The 24,352-nt window shown below is 44.0% G+C and overlaps 1 protein-coding gene across 1 annotated transcript in view; it reads right to left on the minus strand.

The window, feature by feature from the left end:
• Positions 1–15,326: 15,326 nt before the first annotated feature.
• cavin1b (caveolae associated protein 1b) overlaps positions 15,327–24,352 on the minus strand; it is a 36,771-nt gene continuing 27,745 nt past the window's right edge. Inside the window, exon 2 of the mRNA XM_085361153.1 lies at positions 15,327–18,265. Coding sequence (XP_085217279.1) covers positions 17,387–18,265 — 879 coding nt within the window. The 3' untranslated portion in view covers positions 15,327–17,386. The remainder of the gene's footprint in view (positions 18,266–24,352) is intronic.

Consider the following 24,352-nt stretch of genomic DNA (forward strand, 5'->3'; position numbering starts at 1 on the left):
GCGTTTGCGGTTGCCCAGGGCAGCATCACGGGCATCGGCAAAAAAAAAAAAAGATTACTCGTATTCATGCTGCCCCGACATCAGCCAGTGCATATTGGGAATGTCATAGGCATCAATCGGTTTTCTATCACCCATTTGCTGGGAGTAAGGGCGCCCTCCATTTGCGAGGTGCGCCTGCTGCTTGCGGCACAGGGAGGAGAGGGCGGGGCGGCGGGGGATTCTCTGGCTGGCTGGAGTGGCATCTAATAACCAACTCGCAAAATAAAACAAAAATAAAAACAAACCAACAAGCACGAAAACACCAGACATTATGATACAGACTTATAATTTGCACCGATGTTTTTTCGAAATTCTATACACGGAAAGTGAGCGCGAGACCCCTCGGTGCGCCTGCTCGCTGCTGAAGTCAAAGTTGGGTGGCTGTAGCTCAGGTCAGCCACTAATCAGAAGGTCGGTGATTCGATCCCAGGCTGCCTCCTGGCTGCATGCCAAATATCCTTGGGCAAGATAATAACCCCATGTTTGCCTACTGGTGGTGGTCAGAGGGCCCGGTGGTGCCAGTGTCCGGCAGCCTCACCTCTGTCAGTGCGCCCCAGGGCAGCTGTGGCTACAATGTAGCTTGCTATCGCCAGTGTGTGAATGTATGGGTGAATGACTGAATGTAGTGTAAAGCGCTTTGGGGTCCTTAATGACTAGAAAAGTGCTATACAAATGCAGGCCATTTACCATTTAAACTTTATTGTCATCTCTGCTACATACAGTCCAGTATATAGAGAGACGAGATGATGAGGCTCCAGTTACAGCAGTGCAAGTAAACAAACAATAAATATAAGAAGAGTAAGAAAATAAATATACACTTTAGGACTCGGGGTAAAGGATCAATAACAATTTAAAATGTATAATTTACAGTTTGATGATTTAAAGTCTCACACACAATCCGTCGAAAGGGGAGGGGCCTGGGTTGTGTGAAATCCCAGAAATAAAGACAAAGTGAATCTGTGAACTAAGGTGTAGGTCTGTTAGGTTATGTTGTGGTGATCTTCGAGTTGGGGGATTTGTGTTCATACTGGAGTGCAAAATTAAAACCAAGATGGACAAGAAAAGTTCAAAGCCATCAGGTGCTCAGTTTAGAAAAAAAGAGAAGAGAAGAGGAGGGGAAACAAGCAAAAGATGCAGGTAAGCAGATGTGTGATTGGATAATGGCAGGTCATCCTGAAACAATCAGAGTCAGAATACGTAATTAATCCCTAAGGAAATTATGTGGGTTACAGTTGCTCCAAGAACCAATGGTAAAAATAGTAACAGTAACAGACTAAACTCCAAACAATACCTTAAGTTACAGATTTTACACATTTAAGAAACAGCACTAATATATATATTGGGGGGGGGGGGGGGGGGGGGCAGAGGGAGTGTTCGCCCAGGGCACCAAACAGGCTAGGACTGCCACTGCTCATTATTGTTTTCTGCTCATGTTATGTTCTCAGTTCTAGTGCTTAGGTTTCTGTTACCTTGGCTTCCCCGTGTTCCACGTTTCATGTTAAGTTGCTCTTGTCTTTGTGCTCAATGAGAGCGAGAGAGAGAGATGTGTGCCGTGGACCTCTACCTGCTGCTCCGCCAGCACCGAAGTCTTGGTCGCTTCAAGTTGGATTACTCCGGTTCACTCCTACCTGTGCTTCCCAGCCACAGCCCGCCATACTACGAGCTGGAGGCTAAGCTACCTGGCTAATCAGCTTCCTCTTCCTGGAGGAAGTGGCGCTCCCGCCGCTGTCCCTCAGTGGCTGATATAACTCCCGGTGTTGAGTCAAATACTATTTTTCTCATGCTCCTGGTTATAATTAAAGACAATAATCACGCCTCAAAAACTGTTAAGACTGTCAAACCCAAGACTGTTTATTTTGAACCTGTTGATTCATTGGACTGTTTTCACACTGCTCCTTCTGAGCCTTGAGTTGTGTTCTCTCTGAGACTGTTAACTCAAAGACTGTATTTTCAAAACCTGCTCATTGTGGTCGATAAAGTTTAAAAATGATGTTTTCTGAGTCAGTCTGTTCTAAACCTCCACCTCTCTCCGTGTTTCTGTTCCCAGGGCAGCCGCGGTCCAGCCTTCCCCTGCACACATCAGTTTCCCAGGTGAGGGGGGGCTAGGGCCAGGCTGTTCCCTGCTCTGGCTCCCAGGCCGGCGGAAGCTCCACCCGTCCCGCTGTTTTTGGTGCCTGTTCCGGCTCGTAGGGTGAGGGCAGCCATGACCCAGCTTACTCCTGCTCCCGTACCTACTCCTTGGATGGGAGTGGCTCCAGTACTCCCTCGTGTCCACTGTGGGAACGGTAGAGCCCGTTCAGCTGTCACCACTGGGGGCTCTGGAGAGATGTCCGTCCACCAGATCAACCAGCCACTTAAACACCTGTGGCAGCCACGGCGCCACCGGTGCAACCACCAGCTCAACCACCTACGGCTGCCATTCCAGTTTTGTGTTTCTTGGTGCCAGCAATAAAGCTGTCTTTTGAGTAAAGTTTCTGCCTTCGAGTCTGCATTTTGGGTCCTCCATTCCTGCCTGCTGCACACAGCAATCCTGACAATGGCGTTGTAATTCCTTCAGGAATAGTTCTCCAAGCTTCGTGAAGGACAGTCAAAGCTCTTCTTTGAATATTTCTGCGATTTACTTGGTCTCTGTCAAGATGATCCCACACAGTTTAATGCTGAGCTCTGGAGAGGCCAATCAATGAGTGAGTTCATGTGCGTGTGGATTTATCTTAGCATGCTCTTACTGCATTGGCGGTGCATTTGGGATCATTGTCATGAAGAAAAATGATGCTGTTGCCGATTAGAGGCTGCAGATGATGCAACATGGTGGATCAAAATCTGATGGTACAGCACTCCATCACATCCATAGCCACTGATTTTCAGTCCAGTTCTTGTGTAATGTGGCACACCTCAGCCTTTTCCCCTATTTTCCTTCCTTAAAAATGGCTTCTTGACACAATCCTTCCGCTGAGACCGTTTCTGATGAGGCTTCAGTGAATAGAAGATGGATTAGCTGAAGGGCCATCTCTCAGGTCTGTCCAGGATTGTATCCTCTTTCTTAAGGGCGTGACTTTGAGACGCAGTTCATCTGCTGTAGATAGTTTACAGCTAATGAACAGCATCTGCTGTAAACTATAGCAGATCTATTCTCCACTTGTTCAATTTTTTCAGACTTTTTAAGGACACATTGCACACTATCCTGAGATGTGCCAAGTTTTCAGATAATAGCTCTTTGGTGGCGTAAAAATACAAGTTTATACTTTTAAACTGTTATTTTTGGCATTTTTCATTCAAGAATTGGGAACAAATTACCTGTGACAGGCTGCTAGTAACAAAGTGCTGACATATAAAGTTAAGAATTGTTTCTTTCCCAGGGAGGCCCCTTCATTGTCCATTTTTTTTAAAAACACGTCTTAAAACCCGTTTTTATTCTGTGACACAGTCTGACCCTGACTTTACTGCTTCAGTCTAATCTAATGTGGACCACACTGTAGTGGTTAACTATCTCCAAGCTGCCTTTTCTGTCTCCTGGAGAAAATTGTATATTCCCAATTGATTTTATTCTTTTTAAATTAGAATGGTATCTTAGAGGTCTTCCAATCAGGTTTTAAAAACCTCCATAATATCCTGTCTCAGAGTGACGCAGAAAAACTAGTTCATGCATTTATTACTTCCAGGCTGGGCGACTGTAATTCATTATTATCAGGAAGTCCTAAAAACTCCCTGAAAAGCCTTCAGCTAATCCAAAATGCTGCAGCAAGAGTCCTGACAGGGACTAGAAAGAGAGAGCAGATTTCTCCTGTTTTGGCTTCCTGTTAAATCCAGAATTCAAAATCCTGCTCCTCACATACAAGGTCTTAAATAATCAGGCCCCATCTTATCTTAATGACCTTGTAGTACCATATCACCCTATTAGAGCACTTCGCTCTCGCTCTGCAGGCCTACTTGTTGTTCCTAGAGTATTTAAAAGTAGAATGGGAGGCAGAGCCTTCAGTTTTCAGGCTCCTCTTCTGTGGAACCAGCTTCCAGTTTGGATTCAGGAGACAGACACTATCTCTACTTTCAAGATTAGGCTTCAAACTTTCCTTTTTGCTAAAGCATATAGTTAGGGCTGGACCAGGTGACCCTGAATCCTCCCTTAGTTATGCTGCAATAGGCATAGGCTGCCGGGGGATTCCCATGATGCACTGGGTGTTAATAGACCTCTCTTCATTAAATCGTACTTGTTATTAATCTCTGTCTCTCTTCCACAGCATGTCTTTATCCTGTCTTCCTTCTCTCACCCCAACCAATTACAGCAGATGGCCCCGCCCCTCCCTGAGCCTGGTTGTGTTCGAGGTTTCTTCCTGTTAAAAGGGAGTTTTTCCTTCCCACTGTCGCCAAAGTGCTTGCTCATAGGGGGTCATATGATTGTTGGGTTTTTCTCTGTATCTATGACGCGCCTTGAGGTGACTTTTGTTGTGATTTGGCGCTATATGAATAAAATTGAATTCAATTCTAGGTCTGTTTTTCATTGTATTTACAGGGCTGGAGATCATGGAATATCCTTCCACTGTCATGCTGACGACTGCCAGATTTATCTGCCTCTGAAGCAGAAAGCTGCCTTCTGTATTAACTCACTTCTGGCAGAAGATATTAACACTTGTCTAACATGGTGGACTGATGTTGCCTTTATTAATTCATCTCTGTTTGTGCGACTAGTTTAGCAGTGGTTTTGTGTGTCATATTTGCTGTGAGTCACTGGCTGTGATGTTGTTGGACTAATTGAAGGCAGGTGTATTTGATTACACTGATGCCCTGTCTACTTACAGCCCGCACTACAAACACTGCTGTGATATTTTTTCTCTCTGTGCAGGTATGAAATATGACCTGATATGTTTATGATGGATAGTTTGCTCCTCTGTGGGTTGTGATAGTTTGTCTCTGTGCAGGCCAACACCTACACTATGCCTCAGAGTGGAGTTGCTGAGGCCGGAGTGATCACTGGCCTCCTTCTTACAGGGTGGTGGGTCTTGGAGGACACCTGCTGGTCCCTGTTAAAGTGGACTTGGACTGTGTGCTTTTTATTCTGTACTCAAGTAGGACACTGGACTATTTTAGCCTTCATGTCTGGATCATTGTATTAATGATTTTGTAGAATTTGACTGACTGTCATGCTGCACTTGTTACACTTGGATGGCCCTGAACTTTTAAAATGTAATTCAAGCAAAGCAGAGGTGATTGTGTTTGGGCCTAGCAGCCCCTGTGATTCCTCCTCTGTTCATTTGGGACCCCTGGCAGTGTATTTTAAACTTGTTGTTAATAACTTGGGTTTTAAGATGGACAGTGATTTTTGAATTGGACACTCAAATTAGGGCTACTGCCAAGTTCTTATCATTTAAGGTGCTTGGCAAAGCCTGATTTTCCTCCAGGCAGACTCCATTGGCTGCCTGTATGTTTTCAAGTTCATTTTAAAATTCTGTGGTTTGTTTGTTTTGTTGTTGTTTTTTACCTGAGCTTCATCCTTACTCAGACCTCCCTTCACTGTCCAGTTTTTAAAATGCATCTTAAAACCCCTTTTTATTCCTTGGTGTGTGACACCCATGATGCACTGGGTGTTAATAGACCTCTCTGCATTAAATCGTACTTGTTATTAACCTCTGGCTGTGTCCCAATTCAGGGTCTGCACGCTTGAAGTACGCGCACTACGCGTACTACGTACGGTGCGTACTATAAGTACGAGAAGTGCGGAAGTGAGAGGCTTGTGAAATGGGACAGTATACGCTTCGTCGTGCTGCTCAGGTTGCCTAGCAACCATGATACTAACCGCGAGACACGTTACATACAGCTTTGTGTGACAACAATGAAGGAGAAAAATCTTTTGTTAGTCATTCATTTTTGTCATGACATCACTTTGATTAGTTGCGTATCTGAGGCTGAGACCACAGGACTATAAAACATGATTGTTTTGATCAACGAGGCTAGAGGGCAAGATCAAAGTAGCATGGAGGGAGGTTAGCCAACTAACGGAGTTGCAGAAAGGTGCGGCAAAGAAGGTGCATAAGAAATACAGCAAACTGTCCATACCTGAGGCCTTGGAAACTGCCAAGCAAAGACTCACAGCCTTGGCCAGCCGCTTGAGGAGGTACACCAGAGAGATAGAAGGCAGGAGAATAAACCAGCTGTTCTCCACAGAACCAGCAAAGGTGTACTCTCAGTGGCAAGGGAACAATAAGAGAACAGCACCACCAAGGCTGGAGACGGAGCAATACTGGAAGAGCATATGGGAGAAGGACGCAACCCATAACGGTGGCTCATAATGGTGCTCAGTGGCTAGTGGATCTGAGGGCAGACCATAGTGACCTCCCTGAACAGGGTCCAGTAACCATCACAGTGGCAGATATCCAAGAAAGGGTCTCCAGTATGAAGAGCTGGACAGCACCAGGGCCCGACATGGTTCACGCCTACTGGCTAAAGAAGCTGACTGCACTCCACGAGCGTCTGGCAGCACAAATGAACCAGCTGCTAGTTAACGAGAGACACCCGGAATGGCTAACTGAAGGTCGGACGGTCCTGATCCCCAAGGACCCCAAGAAGGGACCAGTCCCATCCAACTACCGACCAATAACCTGCCTCAGTACTACATGGAAGCTCCTGTCAGGCATCATATCGGCTAAGATGAACAGGCACATGGGTCAATACATGAGTGGGGCACAGAAAGGGATTGGCAAGAATACCAGAGGCGCAAAACACCAGCTACTGGTAGACAGAACAGTCAGCAGAGACTGCAAGACCAGACTGACCAACCTGTGCACTGCCTGGATTGATTACAAGAAGGCCTATGACTCAATGCCCCACAGCTGGATACTGGAATGCCTAGAATTGTACAAGATCAATGGGACCCTAAGAGCCTTCATCAGGAACTCAATGGGGATGTGGCGTACAACACTAGAGGCCAACTCCAAGCCCATAGCACAAGTCACCATCAAGTGCAGGGTCTACCAAGGAGATGCTCTGTCCCCACTGCTGTTCTGCATAGGCCTGAACCCCCTCAGTGAGATCATTAACAAGACTGGCTACGGATACCGACTACGGAACGGAGCAGTTGTCAGCCACCTCCTGTACACGGATGACATCAAGCTGTATGCAAAGAGTGAACGAGACATCGATTCACTGATCCACACTACCAGGCTATACAGCAATGACATTGGAATGTCGTTCGGACTGGAGAAGTGTAGTCGGATGGTAACAAAGAGAGGGAAGGTAGTCAGAACTGAGGGGATTGAACTACCAGAAGGCAACATTGCAGACATAGAGGACAGTTACAAGTACTTGGGGATCCCGCAGGCGAATGGGAACCATGAAGAGGCCGCTAGAAAAGCTGCAACCACCAAGTACCTGCAGAGGGTCAGGCAAGTCCTGAGGAGTCAGCTGAACGGTAAGAACAAGATCCGGGCCATCAACACGTACGCCCTGCCCGTGATCAGGTACCCTGCTGGGGTAATAGGCTGGCCAAAGGAGGAGATAGAAGCCACTGACATAAAGACAAGAAAGCTCCTTACCATGCATGGAGGGTTTCACCCCAAGTCCAGCACCCTGAGGCTGTACGCTAAGCGCAAGGAAGGGGGCCGGGGGACTGGTGAGTAATGTTTCTGTAACTTTTCACCATTAGTTAATGTTCATTTTCATATTAATATTGAGAACTATAACCTACAGACAACCTACACTCAACAAAAATATAAACGCAACACCTTTGTTACTGCTCCCATTCCCCATGGGATGGACGTAGAGACCTAAAATTCATTCCAGATACACAATATAACCATCCCTCCCAAACAGTGGTCACAAATCAGTCCAAATGTGTGGTAGTGGGCACATCTGCTATATCGAGATAACCCATCCCACCTCACAGGTGTGCCACATCAGGATGCTGATCTGACATCATGAGTAGTGCACAGGTGTACCTCAGACTGCCCACAACAAAAGGCCACCCTGGAATGTGTAGTTTTTTGCGCTATTGGGGGTCTGGGGACCCAGAACCGGTCAGTATCTGGTGTGACCACCATTTCCCTCATGCAGTGCAACACATCGTCGCATGGAGTCTATCAGATTGTCAAGTGTGGCCTGTGGAATGTTGGTCCACTCCACTTTAATGGCTGTGCGAGGTTGTTGGATATTCGTGGGAACTGGTACACGCTGTCGTATACGCCGGTCAAGCACATCCCGAACATGCTCAATGGGTGACATGTCCGGTGAGTATGCTGGCCATGCAAGAACTGGGACATTCTCAGCTGCCATCTGCCCTGAACAATGTGAACCATGATTCATCCGTGAAGCGCACACCTCTCCAACGTGCCAGACGCCATCGAATGTGAGCATTTGCCCACACAAGTCTGTTACGGCGACGAGCTGGAGTCAGGTCAAGACCCCGATGAGGACGACGGGCATGCAGTTGAGCGTCCCTGAGACGGTTTCTGACAGTTTGTGCAGAAATTGTTTGGTTGTGCGAACCAATTGTTCCAGCAGCTGTCTGGGTGGCTGGTCTCAGACGATCTTGGAGGTGAACCTGCTGGATGTGGAGGTCCTGGGCTGGTGTGGTTACACGAGGTCTGCGGTTGTGAGGCCGGTTGGATGTGCTGCCATATTCTCTGAAACGCCTGTGGAGACGGCTTATGGTTGAGAAATGAACATTCAATGCACGGGCGACAGATCTGGTTGACATTCCTGCTGTCAGCATGCCAATTGCACGCTCCCTCATTGCTTGTGGCATCTGTGGCATTTTGCTGTGAGACAAAACTGCACATTCCAGGGTGGCCTTTTGTTGTGGGCAGTCTGAGGTACACCTGTGCACTACTCATGATGTCAGATCAGCATCCTGATGTGGAACACCTGTGAGGTGGGATGGGTTATCTCAATATAGCAGATGTGCCCACTACCACACATTTGGACTGATTTGTGACCACTGTTTGGGAGGGATGGTTATATTGTGTATCTGGAATGAATTTTAGGTCTCTACGTCCATCCCATGGGGAATGGGAGCAGTAACAAAGGTGTTGCGTTTATATTTTTGTTGAGTGTATATCCAAACAACCCCAATTCCAAAAAGTTGGGATGCTGTGTGAAAAAAAATAAATAAATATATATATATATATATATATATATATATATATATATATATATATATATATATATATATATATTCCATAGGTCCCTCATCCTATTCATGTAGCCCCTTCCGCCGGGGTTACTTGCATAGTAGCATTCCAACAACGCCCTGTTTTCGTCTCTTGCCCACCGATGCCTTCTTGTTCCAGTAGCCCACTTTTCGTCAGGGTGCCCTGGTTCCTCAACACCTGACGCGGACCTTGTTGATCCGGGCGACGTCCGAGCCGGCATGCCTTCATATTTATCTGTCTCGCTCATGTCTGCGGTAGGCTTGCTTAGCATAGGGGGTCTAGCCTTAGGACCCTTACTGGATACAGACGCCCCAGGCAGTAATCGAACTTGCGATCCTCTGTTCCAAAGGTGTGTAGTCTAACCACTACGCTATGGAAGGACAGGCCCCTGCACGGTATGTACCACCGGCAGATAGAGGAGGTGGCTGATATCCAGAAATCCTACCAGTGGCTGGACAAAGCTGGACTGAAAGACAGCACAGAGGCACTAATCATGGCAGCACAAGAACAAGCTCTGAGCACAAGATCCATAGAGGCTGGGGTCTATCACACCAGGCAAGACCCCAGGTGCAGGCTGTGTAAAGATGCCCCAGAGACAATAGAGACAATCCAGCACATAACAGCAGGGTGCAAGATGCTAGCAGGCAAGGCATACATGGAACGCCATAACCAAGTGGCCGGCATAGTGTACAGGAACTTGAAATTGAATATTACTTAAACTCTCTTAAATTAACTTCCAATAAAAAAGGTTTATCATTGATTGAAATTTATTCAGAAATGTTTAACGAATGAACTGTCACAACTTTCTGTCATGGCTCGCTGTGTGGCAGGCAGGATGAGGACCCAAAATGCAAACTCACGGACTCAGGGGATAAACTCAAAATCACAGCTTTAATGCTGGAAGGCAGATCACAGGAAATACAAAACTTAAACTAGGAACTGTGGAGCAGGGAAATTATTTTACTGCTATTGGTAAATAATCATCATTATTACTATTGCATTAATAATATAATCTGCAGCATTGATATTGTATTCAGAGGTTTAAACAGTGTGTGTGTCTTTCAGAAAGACTAAGTTGCAGTTGACAGGAAGTTGCAGAGAGTTTGCAGGAGTGAAAGCAGAGTCTAAGTTATTCTGAGGAGCAGGTTAGACGAGGCTATTTGAATTACTAGGTTATTCAAATTGTCTGTTATACTTTTATATTCTTTTATTAAGCTTTTAGTAGAGGTTCTTGATTAGAACATTTATTCAATATAGCACATATAGTTTCAGTTAGGTTATTACACATAAGGATGAGCCTCTGGTCTGGTAAAAGGTCAGAAGTGCAACGGGTGAATTTAGAGAGCATTTGAGGACGACACACACACACTCAGTTAGAGAGAATCATTTATAGGTGGAAGTTTAATCATGTTTTGCTTGGGGTTGCAAAAGAGCAGTTTGTCGCAGAACTGCTGCTGAGGTGTCAAGATGACAAGAGAGCTTCCGGCAGTGACAGGAAGTACCGGCCATGAAGATAGAAGACAACATTCTTTTAAACTGTGTTAAAAGTCATTGTGGTTTTGATTTGACGTATGTATGTATTCTGTCTATGACGTATGAAGGGGCGTCATTAATTCAAACCCTGATGCTATAAAAATCTGTATATGCTTTGATTAAGTCGAAGATTAATTCCTGTCTTCCCACGCGTGTATTCATTAAAATCAATTGTTTGACCAAGATCTTCTGGACCTGGTTGTTTGTACTCTCCTTCCTCAATTATGTGAACCTTAACAGAACCATAAACTAACACTCGCAGAGAGACACAGGGAAATCCACGCAGCATGAGGGGGAACGCGACACAGAACTGAGGGAGACGCAGACATAAATACACAGAGGGTTAACGAGGGAAGTGGGAGCACATGGGGAACACAGGTGACACTAATAATCATAACGAGACAGGGCGGGGTGAACATAACATGACGTATACAGGTGCGGGAATCACAAAGTAAAATAGGAAAACGCGAAAAACCTTTCCGTAGTCAGGAGCGAGCCATGGCTCCTCCCGTAGCTCTTCCTCCAGTTGCGCGCATGCGGCGCGCTGCTGCTCCTCGAGGTCAACGTCCATGCCCCCCACAGCTTCCTTGTGTTGCTCAGTGGAGGGCGAAACAGGCCGTGGCGGTGTGCGACTGAGCCAGGGCTTCCGACGGAGCTCGTCCTCCCGATACGCCCGTAACACCTGCTGCCGCTCCTCTTCACTGAAGTCACTTGCCTCTGGCATCTCCGTGCTCCGCGTAGTGTAGTCAGGCGGTGGCGAAGATGTGGAAGCGAAACGTGAACAGACAGTGTAACGGTGGTGAGCCTCATAGTTCCGATTCTGACCGTTTCCGGCTCTTCATGCTGGAACAGCTGCCCCGGGCGGATGCCCACAGTGGAAACGAGAAAGTCCCGGATGTGGGGGCGCAGCGCGCCGAACAGCCACGGGAGTCCGGACCAGGGTTTTAATAGTTTTGCAATTTTCATTAGTTTTTATTTTTATTTAGTTTTGACTTCAGATTTTCAATTTTATATCAGTTTTAATTAGTTTTTACCAATTGTTTGCTAGTTTAGTTTAGATTTTTTGAAAATCCTTAGTTTCAGTTTAGTTTTGATTAGTTTCAGTTATAGTTTGTGTTTGCAATAATTAAGTGTAACAAAATCCCAGTTTCATCATATCAGTCATTCTCTTCTGCTTATCCTTGGGTATGTTGCTATTCCAGCTACCATACCCTGCACCCTGGACAGGTCGCCTGTCTCTCGCAGGGCTAACACGCAGAGACAGACAACTCACATTCCCACCTATGGGTTCTTTAAATAAATAAATAAATAAAGACAGATGAACAACCATTGATACCAGGCAACTATAAAATGTATATCTTGGCCCCAATGAGACTATTAGCTCTTGCAGCACCGGGTGTTCGTAATTTTGGTTCAAGTGAATTGATAAACTTTTTGAAGGCAACTGACTCACACAGTTATGTAGATGTCCCCGTCCTGTTGTCTCGGGATGCATCACGCTGCCTTACCTGGGGTTAGCTTCTGTTTCTGGGGATGAGGGTTGAGTGTGCTCCCTTACCTTCTCAAGGTAAGCTAGGTTAGCCTTCTTGTGTGAGCTTTTCAAGTGCACTTTAAGGTTTGTGGGATTTTTTTCCCTTTAAAAATGTTCCTCATAATTTGTCTCTTTCCACTACAAGACACTTGCTTTATCCAAAGCACAGTCATATTCAAAGTAATCCCAAATTGGACTCTGGCGCTTTCTCCTGACATGATTCTGCGCGTGGACGGAGCAACACAGACGACTCGACTAACGTACTGGCCACCTGCTGGCATAATGAGACAGCAAGAAAAAAATCTGGAAACTAAATTTCATTTTCACCCTTGACTCTTGTATGACACGCACACATCAATGAAACTAAACACATTTTTGCTATAAATTCAGTTAATTTTAGTTAGTTTTGTGAACACTCATTACAGTTTTAGTTAGTTTTCCTTTTTTTATTTTTATTTCAGTTAACGAAAATGTTTTTTCACTTCTAGTTTTCGTTATTTCGTTAGTTTTCGTTAACGATAATAACCTTGGTCCGGACACCATCCGCTGTAGACGAACGGCTACGGTCTCCCGGTATTCGCCTCCTGGCAGCGTCGCCCACTCCTGACAGTGATATTCCACCGTGTAGATCAGATCTTCCCGGAGGTCCGCGGAGGGGTTGTGAGCTGCTGGGTCCATGTCGTGGTCGCGTTCTTCTGTCATGGCTCGCTGTGTGGCAGGCAGGATGAGGACCCAAAATGCAAACTCACGGACTCAGGGGATAAACCCAAAATCACAGCTTTAATGCTGGAAGGCAGATCACAGGAAATACAAAACTTAAACTGGGAACCATAAACTAACACTCGCAGAGAGACACAGGGAAATCCACGCAGCATGAGGGGGAACGCGACACAGAACTGAGGGAGACGCAGACATAAATACACAGAGGGTTAACGAGGGAAGTGGGAGCACACGGGGAACACAGGTGACACTGATAATCATAACGAGACAGGGCGGGGTGAACATAACATGACGTATACAGGTGCGGGAATCACAAAATAAAATAGGAAGTACACGGGGGTTCAGACAGGAGGGGAGAGAGAGAGCACAGGAAGAACATAGACATAATGGGCAGGGGAAACATGGAACAAACACAAAGAGAGACGAGGGCTCATAAATACACAGAGGGGCACACAGGGGGTAAGAGTCACGAAGGGAAAACACTTAGGGAACAACAAAACAGGACAACTCAGGAAACATGGCCTAAATAAGGAACGAAATACAAAAAACTAAGAATACTGGGCCAACATGGCCCAGGACCATGACACTTTCAAGTACAAAGTTGTTATGAAGTCTGTCACATTCCCCCCCTTTTTTTCTTTTTTTCTCCTTTATTTATTTATCCTTCTTATTTCATTGTACTGTATATTGTTACTCTTATTTCCCTTGTATGTCTACTGTACAAACCGAACTGGAATGACTGACTGTTCGCTTTATAAGTTCAATAAAGTTTGGGGAAAAAAAAAAAACCTCTTCGGCCGCTCCCTTCTGCCGTATTTTGCGGCAAAATTATCCACACCCACCGCCGCGCTATGAATTGTGGGATATATGGGACCACGAAGTGTGCACCGGACCACGTTTGATATTTGGAGAAATCGACGGCGCATTTGGAGTATGCATTTGAAGTACACTTCGAATTGGGACAGCCGTCGTCGCGTGGCGGTGACGTACCCGCACTTGAAATGCATACTTCAAGCGTGCAGACCCTGAATTGGGACACAGCCATAGTCTCTCTTCCACAGCATGTCTTTATCCTGTCTTCCTTGTCTCACCCCAACCAATCACAGCAGATGGCCCCGCCCCTCCCTGAGCCTGGTTCTGTTCGAGGTTTCTTCCTGTTAAAAGGGAGTTTTTCCTTCCCACTGTCGCCAAAGTGCTTGCTCATAGGGGGTCATATGATTGTTGGGTTTTTCTCTGTATCTATGAAGCGCCTTGAGGTGACTTTTGTTGTGATTTTGTTGTGTGTGTTTTGCTTTACCAACATCTGTATTCGTCTGTACAACTGTGACAGTGTCAGACATCCTCAGCACAAAGTGATGCTCAAGTAATTCTGTGGAATGTAGACAACAGCTGAAGAAAGTTTAGTATAAAAGACCAACAGGTTGAAAGATAAAAGGGGAAGAACTAGTTATAACAATAATGTTGGATGCTGTTAACTCTGACGTCATTCATCGGTGGTCAATTTTGTTATTTGAGTAAACGAATCTAATTGAAACTACAATGTTGATATTTGTAATATCTTCTGTCTATAAGTTCATTTAACAATAACACTACTTGTTACACAAAGTACATAAAATTTGATACAAGAAAGAAAATGTTATGTAAAATGTTGCTCTGAAGTATTTTATTGCGCTAATTTAACATCAATCTTGTTGGATTTACTGGAGCTAAATAGCTGAACTCTGTAAAATGTAACCAGTGAACGTTTGTCATGTTCACATAACAATTTTTTAATGTTTTAGATGGAAATATGGTGGCATAATAAAACCCATTCAGTGAAGTAGAACAGATTATTTTTGAGTATGTTGCAGCTGTTGATGGTTCCTTTTACATGCTTCTGTTTGTTTAATGAATAAACTGTTAAATCCTCAGACTTCAATCTTTCAATCCAATAAACGACACCAAACAAGAGCCAGTAGCAGAAAAATAGAACAGAATAGAAAAGACCTTTATTGTCATTGTACATGTATAAAGAAAAATGTGCCTTTTTATGTATGTTCTGTTTTGGCAGATTTGGCAAGTTAGTTTTTCATAGGCACAACCGACATCCTCACCTCTGCTGCTCAACTCACGAATGCATTCTCCCTTCAGTGACGCGCCATTTAAGGGGAAATTAACAGGCTAAGAAGCATCTCCCAACAAAGACGTCACTGACCAAACAAATGTCCTAATTTATTGTGCAAAGTTTTCACACACAGGATATAATATATATATAATATATATGAATAAATGCCTTTGCATTTCAAATTCTGTAATATCAATGTTTTAGTCGTTTTTAAATACAAGAGCAGCAGAAAATGTTCAATAAAGACAAAGAAGCTGTGAACCAAATAGCATTTTAATGAAATCATTAGTGGTTAAGCAAAGTAACATTACAAAGGAAACAAAAGCAAGCAAACGGTTAAGTGTAAAGAACATTTGTTCCATTGGCACAGGCTTCAGTGCAGCTGCATGTTGTTACTGCTCTCACAGACATGGCATTGTTTCCCCCTTTTGGTGGTTTGAGCATCAAATCACCAAAGGTCTCAGCTGCACATCGACAATGCTAAAATATTTCAGCCGTCCTTACATATAAATGTCATTTGTTGCAAGCTGTGCAAACATCACAATTGTTTGACATGTAAATGTGGAAGAAGCGCAGGCAGCAGCGCACTGGCTGTGATTCACATTATATACAAAGATGAACAGCAAATGGTGATGACTCTGGGAACTAAGCTTTGACAAACACTGCAGAAACCTTTGGGAACAGTTACATGAAGCTCTCTTAGAATCATTTGTCATGTATTTGTAGCCTTCTGGCTTCTGGCCACGCCCCCTGCCCTTACCACAGAACACCTGTAGAAATATATGATGAATGAGCTACAGAGATGCAGTCAGAGCAGAACATTCAAATGCAAATCAACATAAATTCTTGACTTTTAAAAAGAGCTGTTGGTTTTATTGGTGAACACACGTGTAGAGGAAAATATGATGAAATGACCAGACACTAGGGGTCAGTGTCAGTCTGCAGCAGTCACATAAAAGCTCCAGAGAGCACACAGTGATTGTAAAAGCTGAGGATGCGTTGGTCCTTGTGGCAGCTTCTTTACCCAACTCATATCAGACGGTCTTTTGAACAAAAAAATGACAATAAAAAATGACAGAAGACTTTTTTCAACACAGGAGAAGATCACTCAAAGAAATGTAATGGACCTAACTACCTTCATTTTCATAACGGTTGTTCTTTGGGAGAAATGGCCGTACAATGTTCTGTAAAAACAACAAAGACACAGCGAGTCTACTACAGTCTGTCAGCAGTAAGAACATTAGCCTGATATAAAATGTGATCACATACAAATACACAAATACTCAACAATAACTTGGTAACAGACATCATTGTGCTTCTAAGTAAAGAGTAAATTAAGCAGAATACTATAACATTAGTAAGTAGAGACGGTGGAAGGAATAGCATAGCATGTGTGATACTTGATATTTCTGGATAAGCGTGAATATTTACTCTGTGAATTTATCATTTATCAGTCGGGAATCTGCAGCCCGACATCCTTTAAACAAACATTTCTCCAGCTGTGAGTCAGACAAAGGAAAAAGGGACACTTTCTAAGAATAATTCAGCCCTGCTCACAACAAACTTTCATCTTCTCCCCTTTATCCTGGTCTTTGCTCATGATCATCTCCACCTTTGGAAATCTGAGAGGAATGTCACATATTCCTTTGGATAGTGATTCTTAAGCCATAATGTGTAATCAAATAAAGGAAAAAATATAACTTGTTGTAGTCTTAATAACAGCGCAGCCTTTAGCACGTGGTCCATAAAAAGGACCTTTTGGGGGAGGGGCCTCTGTAGATGATCACCTTATAGAGCTGAAAAGCCAAATGTGTTAGCACTCTTCATGGTTATAGCTCCAGGGTTTCCTCTCTGTTCTCAGGTGCTACTTTTAAAAATCCTAACACAAAGACTGACTCTGACTGTGAGTGCAGAACAATCAGGGCCAGTGGAGCTTTGAAGCAGGCAGACATGTAGGTGAGATGCAAACAGAGCCAAAGGTCAGTTAAAGACATCACCGGCCTCCTGCAAAAGCTCTGACTTAGTTTGGTTGTGTTTATAATTGTTCTGTTTTGCTGCAGAGAATGATTACAATCTGTTTGAATGCTCACTTTTTTTAGGCTGAATTATTGTCTTGGGCACCACCTGTCGGATAATCTGAGAATTACATGTTCCCAGAAAGCATTTTTGTGAACACAATGTTGTCTTAATTGGCAGGAATCATGGCCAAAATCAAAATAATAATAATAATAATGATACCCAGGTTGTAATTAGCCTCATAATTTTCTGTGGTATCTTAATCTTAATGCTAACAATGATCTTGTTAGCATCTGCTTTATATCTTTAATCGCTATCTCTGTCTCTGTCTTCGTGCTCCTGCAAAGCATCGTGGCTGTCCTCCTCTTCATCCTCATCAGCCTCTTCCTCATCACCACCTCCATTCATCATTTCCATCTCCACCTCCACCCCTCCTTCCTCAGCCTCCGCGTCCACTTCACTGAAGGGCTCGGGATCCTGTGACACCTCGACCATCTCAGTGCCTTGAACCACTTCAACAGCACCTTCGCGAATCTTTTTGACGTGGAAGGTGAAGGGGGGCACTTTGTACACGGCGGTCTTGGACCGGGCATAAACCACATGGTCTGGTGTGAAGGCTTTCTTCATCTTGTCGCTGGATGTCTTCATCTTCTGCTTGCGCTCAGGGTTGACGCTCATGCGTGTCCCGAGTTTTCCCATCTTCTTCTCAATGTTGTGGCGGGTCTTCTCCAGGTTTTCCTTGGTCTTCTGCTTGGTCTTTTCTAAATTCTCCTTGGTTCTTTGCCTTGTCTTTTCCAGGTTCTCCTTTGTCTTCTGCTTGGTCTTCTCAAGGTTCTCCTTGGTTTTTTGTCTGGTCTTCTCCAGGTTCTCTTTGGTCTTTGCTCTGGTCTTATCCATCTTCTCCTTTGAGAAAACAGTTTTCAGGTTTTGTACACGCTGCAGGCTGCTGCGCTTGATGCGTTCGGCACGAGTCTCCTCCATGGCCTCCTCGATCTCCAAACCCTCTTCGTCCGATGAGAGGTCCACGTGAGGCTTGTCTGCCTTTTCTCCTTCTTCTCCCTCTTCTCCGGGCTCTTCCACAGCTTCTTTGAGCTCGAGCAGACTGCCTCCTCTGCTTCCCGACACAGACTCGGAAACCTTCATGGATTTTGAAATGCTGAGTTTCGAGGGAACTTTCACTTCATCCTGTGGAGAAAAGAGCATAAATCATGACATTATTTCTTCTGATAGAGGTTTTGTTAACGTACTGTAGCTAAACACATTACTGACATATTATCACATTTTAAGGCTGATAGTGTGTCTTGTTACATATCACAGTCCAGAGCAGCGTTGTGGTTCTGCTGGTTGGTGTATCCAGATTCATACAGGATTAAAAGACTGATTAATGTGGTGAAGTCACAATTCAAATTTTAGCTTTAGGATAGGAGTATTGGTAAAAGGAGTGGTATGTCTCTGCTATCATGAAGTGCTTTATGTGTGTTTGTGCATTGTTCCTCTTTCTGTCGATGTGTGCAAGTACTCACAGGCTAACCAAGCCGAGCCGTGTGACTCACTTCAGGTTTTCCACACAGTGCAGCCATTAGAGGCCATCATAAACAGAGACGATTCTGAGTAAAGACATGAAGCTGTCTCAGAGGAATGAAAGGAAAACGTTTGTGTGGGATGTCAGCTGTGACAAAAGGGGCAAACAACATAATTACAGTGTGCGCACAAAGCTACTCTGACCCTTCTGCTGACATCATTAAGATGTGCTTAACACACATGCGGAGGGGAGGAGAGTGCTCCGGGACATTTAAAGTTTTGTGGTTGAACCATGTTTGTCTCTGCAGGCTGCTGCATGCTCTCATTCTCTGTCATGTCGTGTTAACCTGGAAACTCTGTATCATCGTCCTCCAGAGACGGGACCTCTCAGCAGGAGAGGTAGTGGGATTCTTATTTCTGCACTCATTTGCTTCTGAGATGAACCATTGTGGTTTTTATTACCTCGTGACTTCTAGCACACTGTCTGGAGGCGACATTCTGGAATAGCGGTCCTATCACTCTGCATCTGGTGAGCTTTGCAGTTTCCGAACTTTACTTGTTTGGAATATTTTGTATGTGTGACCTGCCTCGCCTGACCCTGGCCCGCCCTGTAAAGCATTCCTGTATAGAAACACTTCACGCTCGCCTCCATAGTCATTCATTCCCCTCTCTGTTCCATTTTCCACCCACCATATCTTCCCTTTCTCAATAACATTCCAGCCAAGGGAGCCTATCTTTCTCTTTTCTCATAAATTCAGCACTCTGGCCTGCAAATGCAGGGATGGAAGAGAGGGCGGGGGTCTTCCTCTTTCCATCACGGCAACTTTGAATCCAACTGGGCTCCAGACATGTACTTTGTGTACTGAATGTAGTACTTGCTGTATGTATTGTGTGTTTGTCTCCCCTTACACTGCCTTTATTGTCAAAACAGGAACTCGGTGGGGCCGGGACAAAGGACTAGCAGGGATGGGGGATGGTCAGGTGAGGAAAGTGGAGATGCTTTTCTGCTGTCGTATGAAACGACTAATTGCACACATGGGATGATTCTAAGAGTCGTGGAAAACCATCTGGTCCGCAGGAAGATGATAGCATCAAAGTCTTAGCTGGAAGGTAGCACTGAGAGCTAAGTGTGAGCATGTAGAGGAGGGGGGGGGGTCTGCATCCATTGTGTTCTGTTCTCGTGGTTTTATTGAGGTATTGTGCTGCAGTATCTTGGGTAAACTTGACCTTAGATGAAGGATTTTGGCTTTCCTGCCGGGCGGGGGTGCTGGAAAATACCTGCCTAGTTACAATTCATTGTGTCTTATATTGAAGTCAAGGACAATGCAGTGGGTGCTGAAAATCACTTAAGAAAGGTTAAACCTCGAGCCTGGATCTCTCCACACTTAAAATACTCCCAGGTACACTTCCTTCCAATGACACCACACCATTTATTATTCCAGAAATAATTTGCATGTCCCAGTAAACAGTAGATTTGGTATTCCAGATTCCAGGATGGGCTTTTGTTTTATACAAACCAACATGCTTCTTTTGCCGTTTGCACCCATATTCATCACATACATCAACAGCACAAATAGGTGCTTAAGTAAAAAAGGGTCATTCCACATATCTTTGTAATGACATTTTTACATATTTTATCTATCAGAATCAGAATATTTTTAAATCCTCTAAAGAAATGACGTACAAACAGTGCCGTAGCTCCGCAAACGCACATAACGCACACTGCGTAGGGCACCAAATGGCCGGTAGGGCACCAAAAAAATCAGGGTCGTAAAAAAAAAAAGTAAACCATATTAATACTATAAATATCATATGCATTAATATGGTTAAACAATACAAAAGCAACATAAAACAATTTTCCCGAGAAAAGGGGTGAATCTGCTTTGTGCCCTGTCTCCAGTCTCCTCCTGGTGCCCCCCCACTCCCAGTGGTCTGTTCTATAATTGGTAAACACCTGTTTGAACATGGCCTCGAAACGGCAACAGGAGTCGGGAGCGGAGAAAAGAAAGAAGAAGAGGAAGCGTGATGAAACTCAGGCGTCGCTTGCCGGTAAGGCAATGTTTAAATAATAATAATAAAAAAAGTTCATTATTGTAGCCCTTGCTTGCACGCTCATGTCCGTCAACTCTGTGATAGCTCCTGTTAGCAGTGTTCATACTGTGTTAACAAATGTTGCAAATGATTGATGTTGGGTAGTTTGTTTACGTTGTGGATATGAATATAGAATGGACTACTAAAAGCAACTCATCATGGTCACTCAATTGACGGTTTTCAGATAACGTTAGCAATCGTGACTCACGATTGCTAACGTTATCGTGATTCGTGAGACTAGCATTTCCCTCCTCAGGTTGCTAGCTGGCTAACGTCATGCATGCTACTGATTAACCTTAACTTTGGGATAGGTCAGTGATGCAGTCAAGTATTATTATCAGATTAGACAAGATTACTTTGTATGTTGCTGCATTTCAGGATATCTATAAAGACGCATATCTTATTTATGCCATTGACGTCTGAACACATAAATAGTTCTCGTCTTTCTTTAGGTTCATAGATCAAGGGCGACATCTGTTGGTGAAACTGTAATATGAAACCTATATCTTCCAGTAATATAGATTTCCTACTTGCGCATTTATATCAAATTATGTACAGCATGTTTATATTGCCATTTGCCATTATGAAAATCTATACATGTAAAATATAGTTAGTAATTTTTAAATGTACCAGTGACTTACTTAATTTATTAGTCTTATAATGCAATCTTTCGTAGGCCTACTGTAGATTCAAAATTGTATTTCTGTAAAATCCCTGAATATTTTCTCTTGTATGCAGGGTCAATGCTTAAATATGTTCAAGGAGGATCTCAAGGACAGGATGAACCATCCAGTAGTAGTGCCATCCCTGGACATCAACCACCAGCCATTGTAGACCCTGCAACAATCCCTAGCCAAGAAGAACAAGAACCATCAACCACCAGTTCAGGTACAGTTCCATACACAAGTACCACTGAGAGTCCTGTCACTGAGAGACTATCAGAAAGTGACACTGTGGAGACATGTGTGCCCCCTTCAACCGATCCTGCTCTTTGGCCAGCTCACATTGTAGATGCTGATCGTGTTGAAATTGTGCGGAGAGGTCCTTTTAATGTCAGCTCTGATTTTAATTTTCCAAAGGGGCCTGATGGAAGAGCATTTCACACTAGCCTTAAGTTCAAAATTCTTCCCAATGGAGAAAAGGTTCACCGGAGCTGGTTAGTGTACTCACCGCAGAACAATGCTGTGTTCTGCTTTGCATGTAAGCTTTTCAGTGTGAAGGATATAAAGCTGAGTACAGAGGGCTTCAGTGACTGGTCGAACATCAACATCCGTTTGAGGGGTCATGAGTGTAGCCAAGACCACATACAGTGCATGCTTAAGTGGAGAGAACTGGACACACGGCTAAAGAAAAGCATGGCAATAGATCAACAGGAGTTGACCTTACTAGAGGCAGAAAGGAAAAAGTGGCGAGAGATTCTCAAACGATTACTCTCAATAACTCTCTCACTGGCTTCCAGAAATTTGTCTTTTAGGGGCTCTTCTGACTGTCTTTATGAGCCGGACAATGGCAACTTCTTGAAGGAAGTAGAGCTTATGGCAACATATGACCTTGTAATGGCAAATCACTTGGCCAACATAAAAGATGAAGGTTCCCACACACATTACCTCAGCCCTGAGACACAGAACGAACTAATTCAGATTATCTCTTCAGAAACATTCCGCGCCATTGTGAAGCAAATCCAGTTGGCAAAATACTTCTCCATCATTCTTGACTGTACTCCAGATGTGAGTCACACTGAACAAATGTCAGTCATAGTACGCATTGTTTGTTTCCAAGCACAACCAGATATTAAAGAATACTTTCTTGGCTATATAAATGTGGAGCAAACAACTGGCCTTAACCTGTCCAATGTTGTCCTTGACAAGTTGAAGGAGCTTGGCATTCCATTTGAAAACTGTCGAGGACAGGCCTATGACAATGGGGCCAACATGAAGGGGAAGAAGCAAGGTGTTCAGGCCAGACTGCTACAATTAAACCCGAGAGCATTGTTTGTGCCTTGTGGAGCTCACACGATGAATCTGGTCATAGCTGATGCTGCCAAGTCCTCTCCAGATGCAACTGGCTACTTTGGGTATTTGCAGAAGTTGTTCAATTTCTTTTCCAGTGCCACCCAGCGATGGGCCATTTTAACAAAACATGTGAAATTGACACTTAAATCTTGGAGTGACGTTAGATGGGAAAGCAGGCTTCAAAGTGTAACTGCTGTCCGGAGTCAGACAAAAGAAGTGAGGGATGCTCTCCTGGAGGCCAGAGAAGCTGTAAGTGATGCAGTCGCAAAGGTGGAGGCTCAAGTGCTTGCTGAGGAAGTAGCCTCATTTCGATTTTTGATTTGCTCCATCGTGTGGTGTGAACTTCTTACAATCACAAACCAGGTGAACAAGTTACTACAGTCCAGCTCCATGCAGCTCGATGTTGCTGTCAGGCTCATTGACACTGCCAAAAGTAACCTCTCTAAATACAGACAGTCTGGGTTTGATGAGGCTGTGTCAGCTGCCAAAGAACTCTGTGAGGCCCTGAACATAGAACCACAGTTGAAGGAGAAAAGGCTCAGGAGCACAAAAAGGCAGTTTGCATATGAAGCTGTTGATGAGCCCCTCCATGATGCCCTTAAAAAGCTTGAGGTCACATTTTTCAATTGTGTTGTGGACTCTGCTTTAATCTCCCTACAGGAGAGGTTTGAGACCATGAATCAAGTGAAGGAGAAATATGGAGTGCTGCTTGATTTCAGCAAAGTGAATGGGATGTCCAAGGAGGATTTAAAAAAACACTGCACTGAAGTACAGAAGACACTGACAGATAAGGGAGTAGCTGACATTGATGGACCTGAGATGATGCAGGAAATCATCAACCTTCCTCAGCTGCCACCACAGACGTCTGCTTTGGAAATGCTGTCATTTTTACATGACAATCAGCTTCAAGAGGTATATCCCAATCTGTGGATTGCTCTGCGTATTGCACTGACCCTGCCTGTCACAGTTGCCTCTGCTGAGCGAAGCTTTTCAAAGCTCAAACTCATTAAAACGTACCTGCGTTCATCAATGGGGCAGGAACGTTTAAGTGGTCTGGCTGTTATCAGCATCAATGGTGACGTGGCTCAGAAGCTATCATATGATGACCTTATAGCTGATTTTGCAACCAGAAAATGCAGGCGTGTGCCTCTCTAGGCCCTAGAGAGGCACACCACGCCTGCATTTTCTGGTTGTCAGAGTATGCCCTAGAGTCTAGGGCATACTCTGACAACGAATTGTAAAAATGTTTAACATAGTTACTTAAGGAATGTGGCTTTTGTGTTCAAATTCTTATTTTTCTTATTTAAGTTTCTTATTTAAATTCTATTGTGAAACTATTTGTAAATATATTAATAATAATACTATTATATATATTATTTTTTTATAAAAAAAATTACACATTATTGCCAGGCTCTTTGTTCTTGTTCCAATGTTCAATTTTTGTTTCAGTATTTATTTGTAACAGTATTTTTAACCTCCTTTAACCTTATTTATTTGTTTAACTGTCATGTTTGTTGTTATTTAATTAAACAAATTCCACTGAGAAATTCAAAAGTATTAATGTTTTTTTTGTTTTTTTTTCAGTGGCGGGGGGGGGGGCACCATAAAGCATTTGTGCTTAGGGCACCCAAATGGCTAGCAACGGCCC

Source organism: Diplotaxodon limnothrissa, linkage group LG8 (genome assembly GCF_057381915.1).
Source record: "Diplotaxodon limnothrissa isolate DT_005_m linkage group LG8, D_limnothrissa_male_GT1.1, whole genome shotgun sequence".
Lineage (NCBI taxonomy): Eukaryota > Metazoa > Chordata > Actinopteri > Cichliformes > Cichlidae > Diplotaxodon > Diplotaxodon limnothrissa.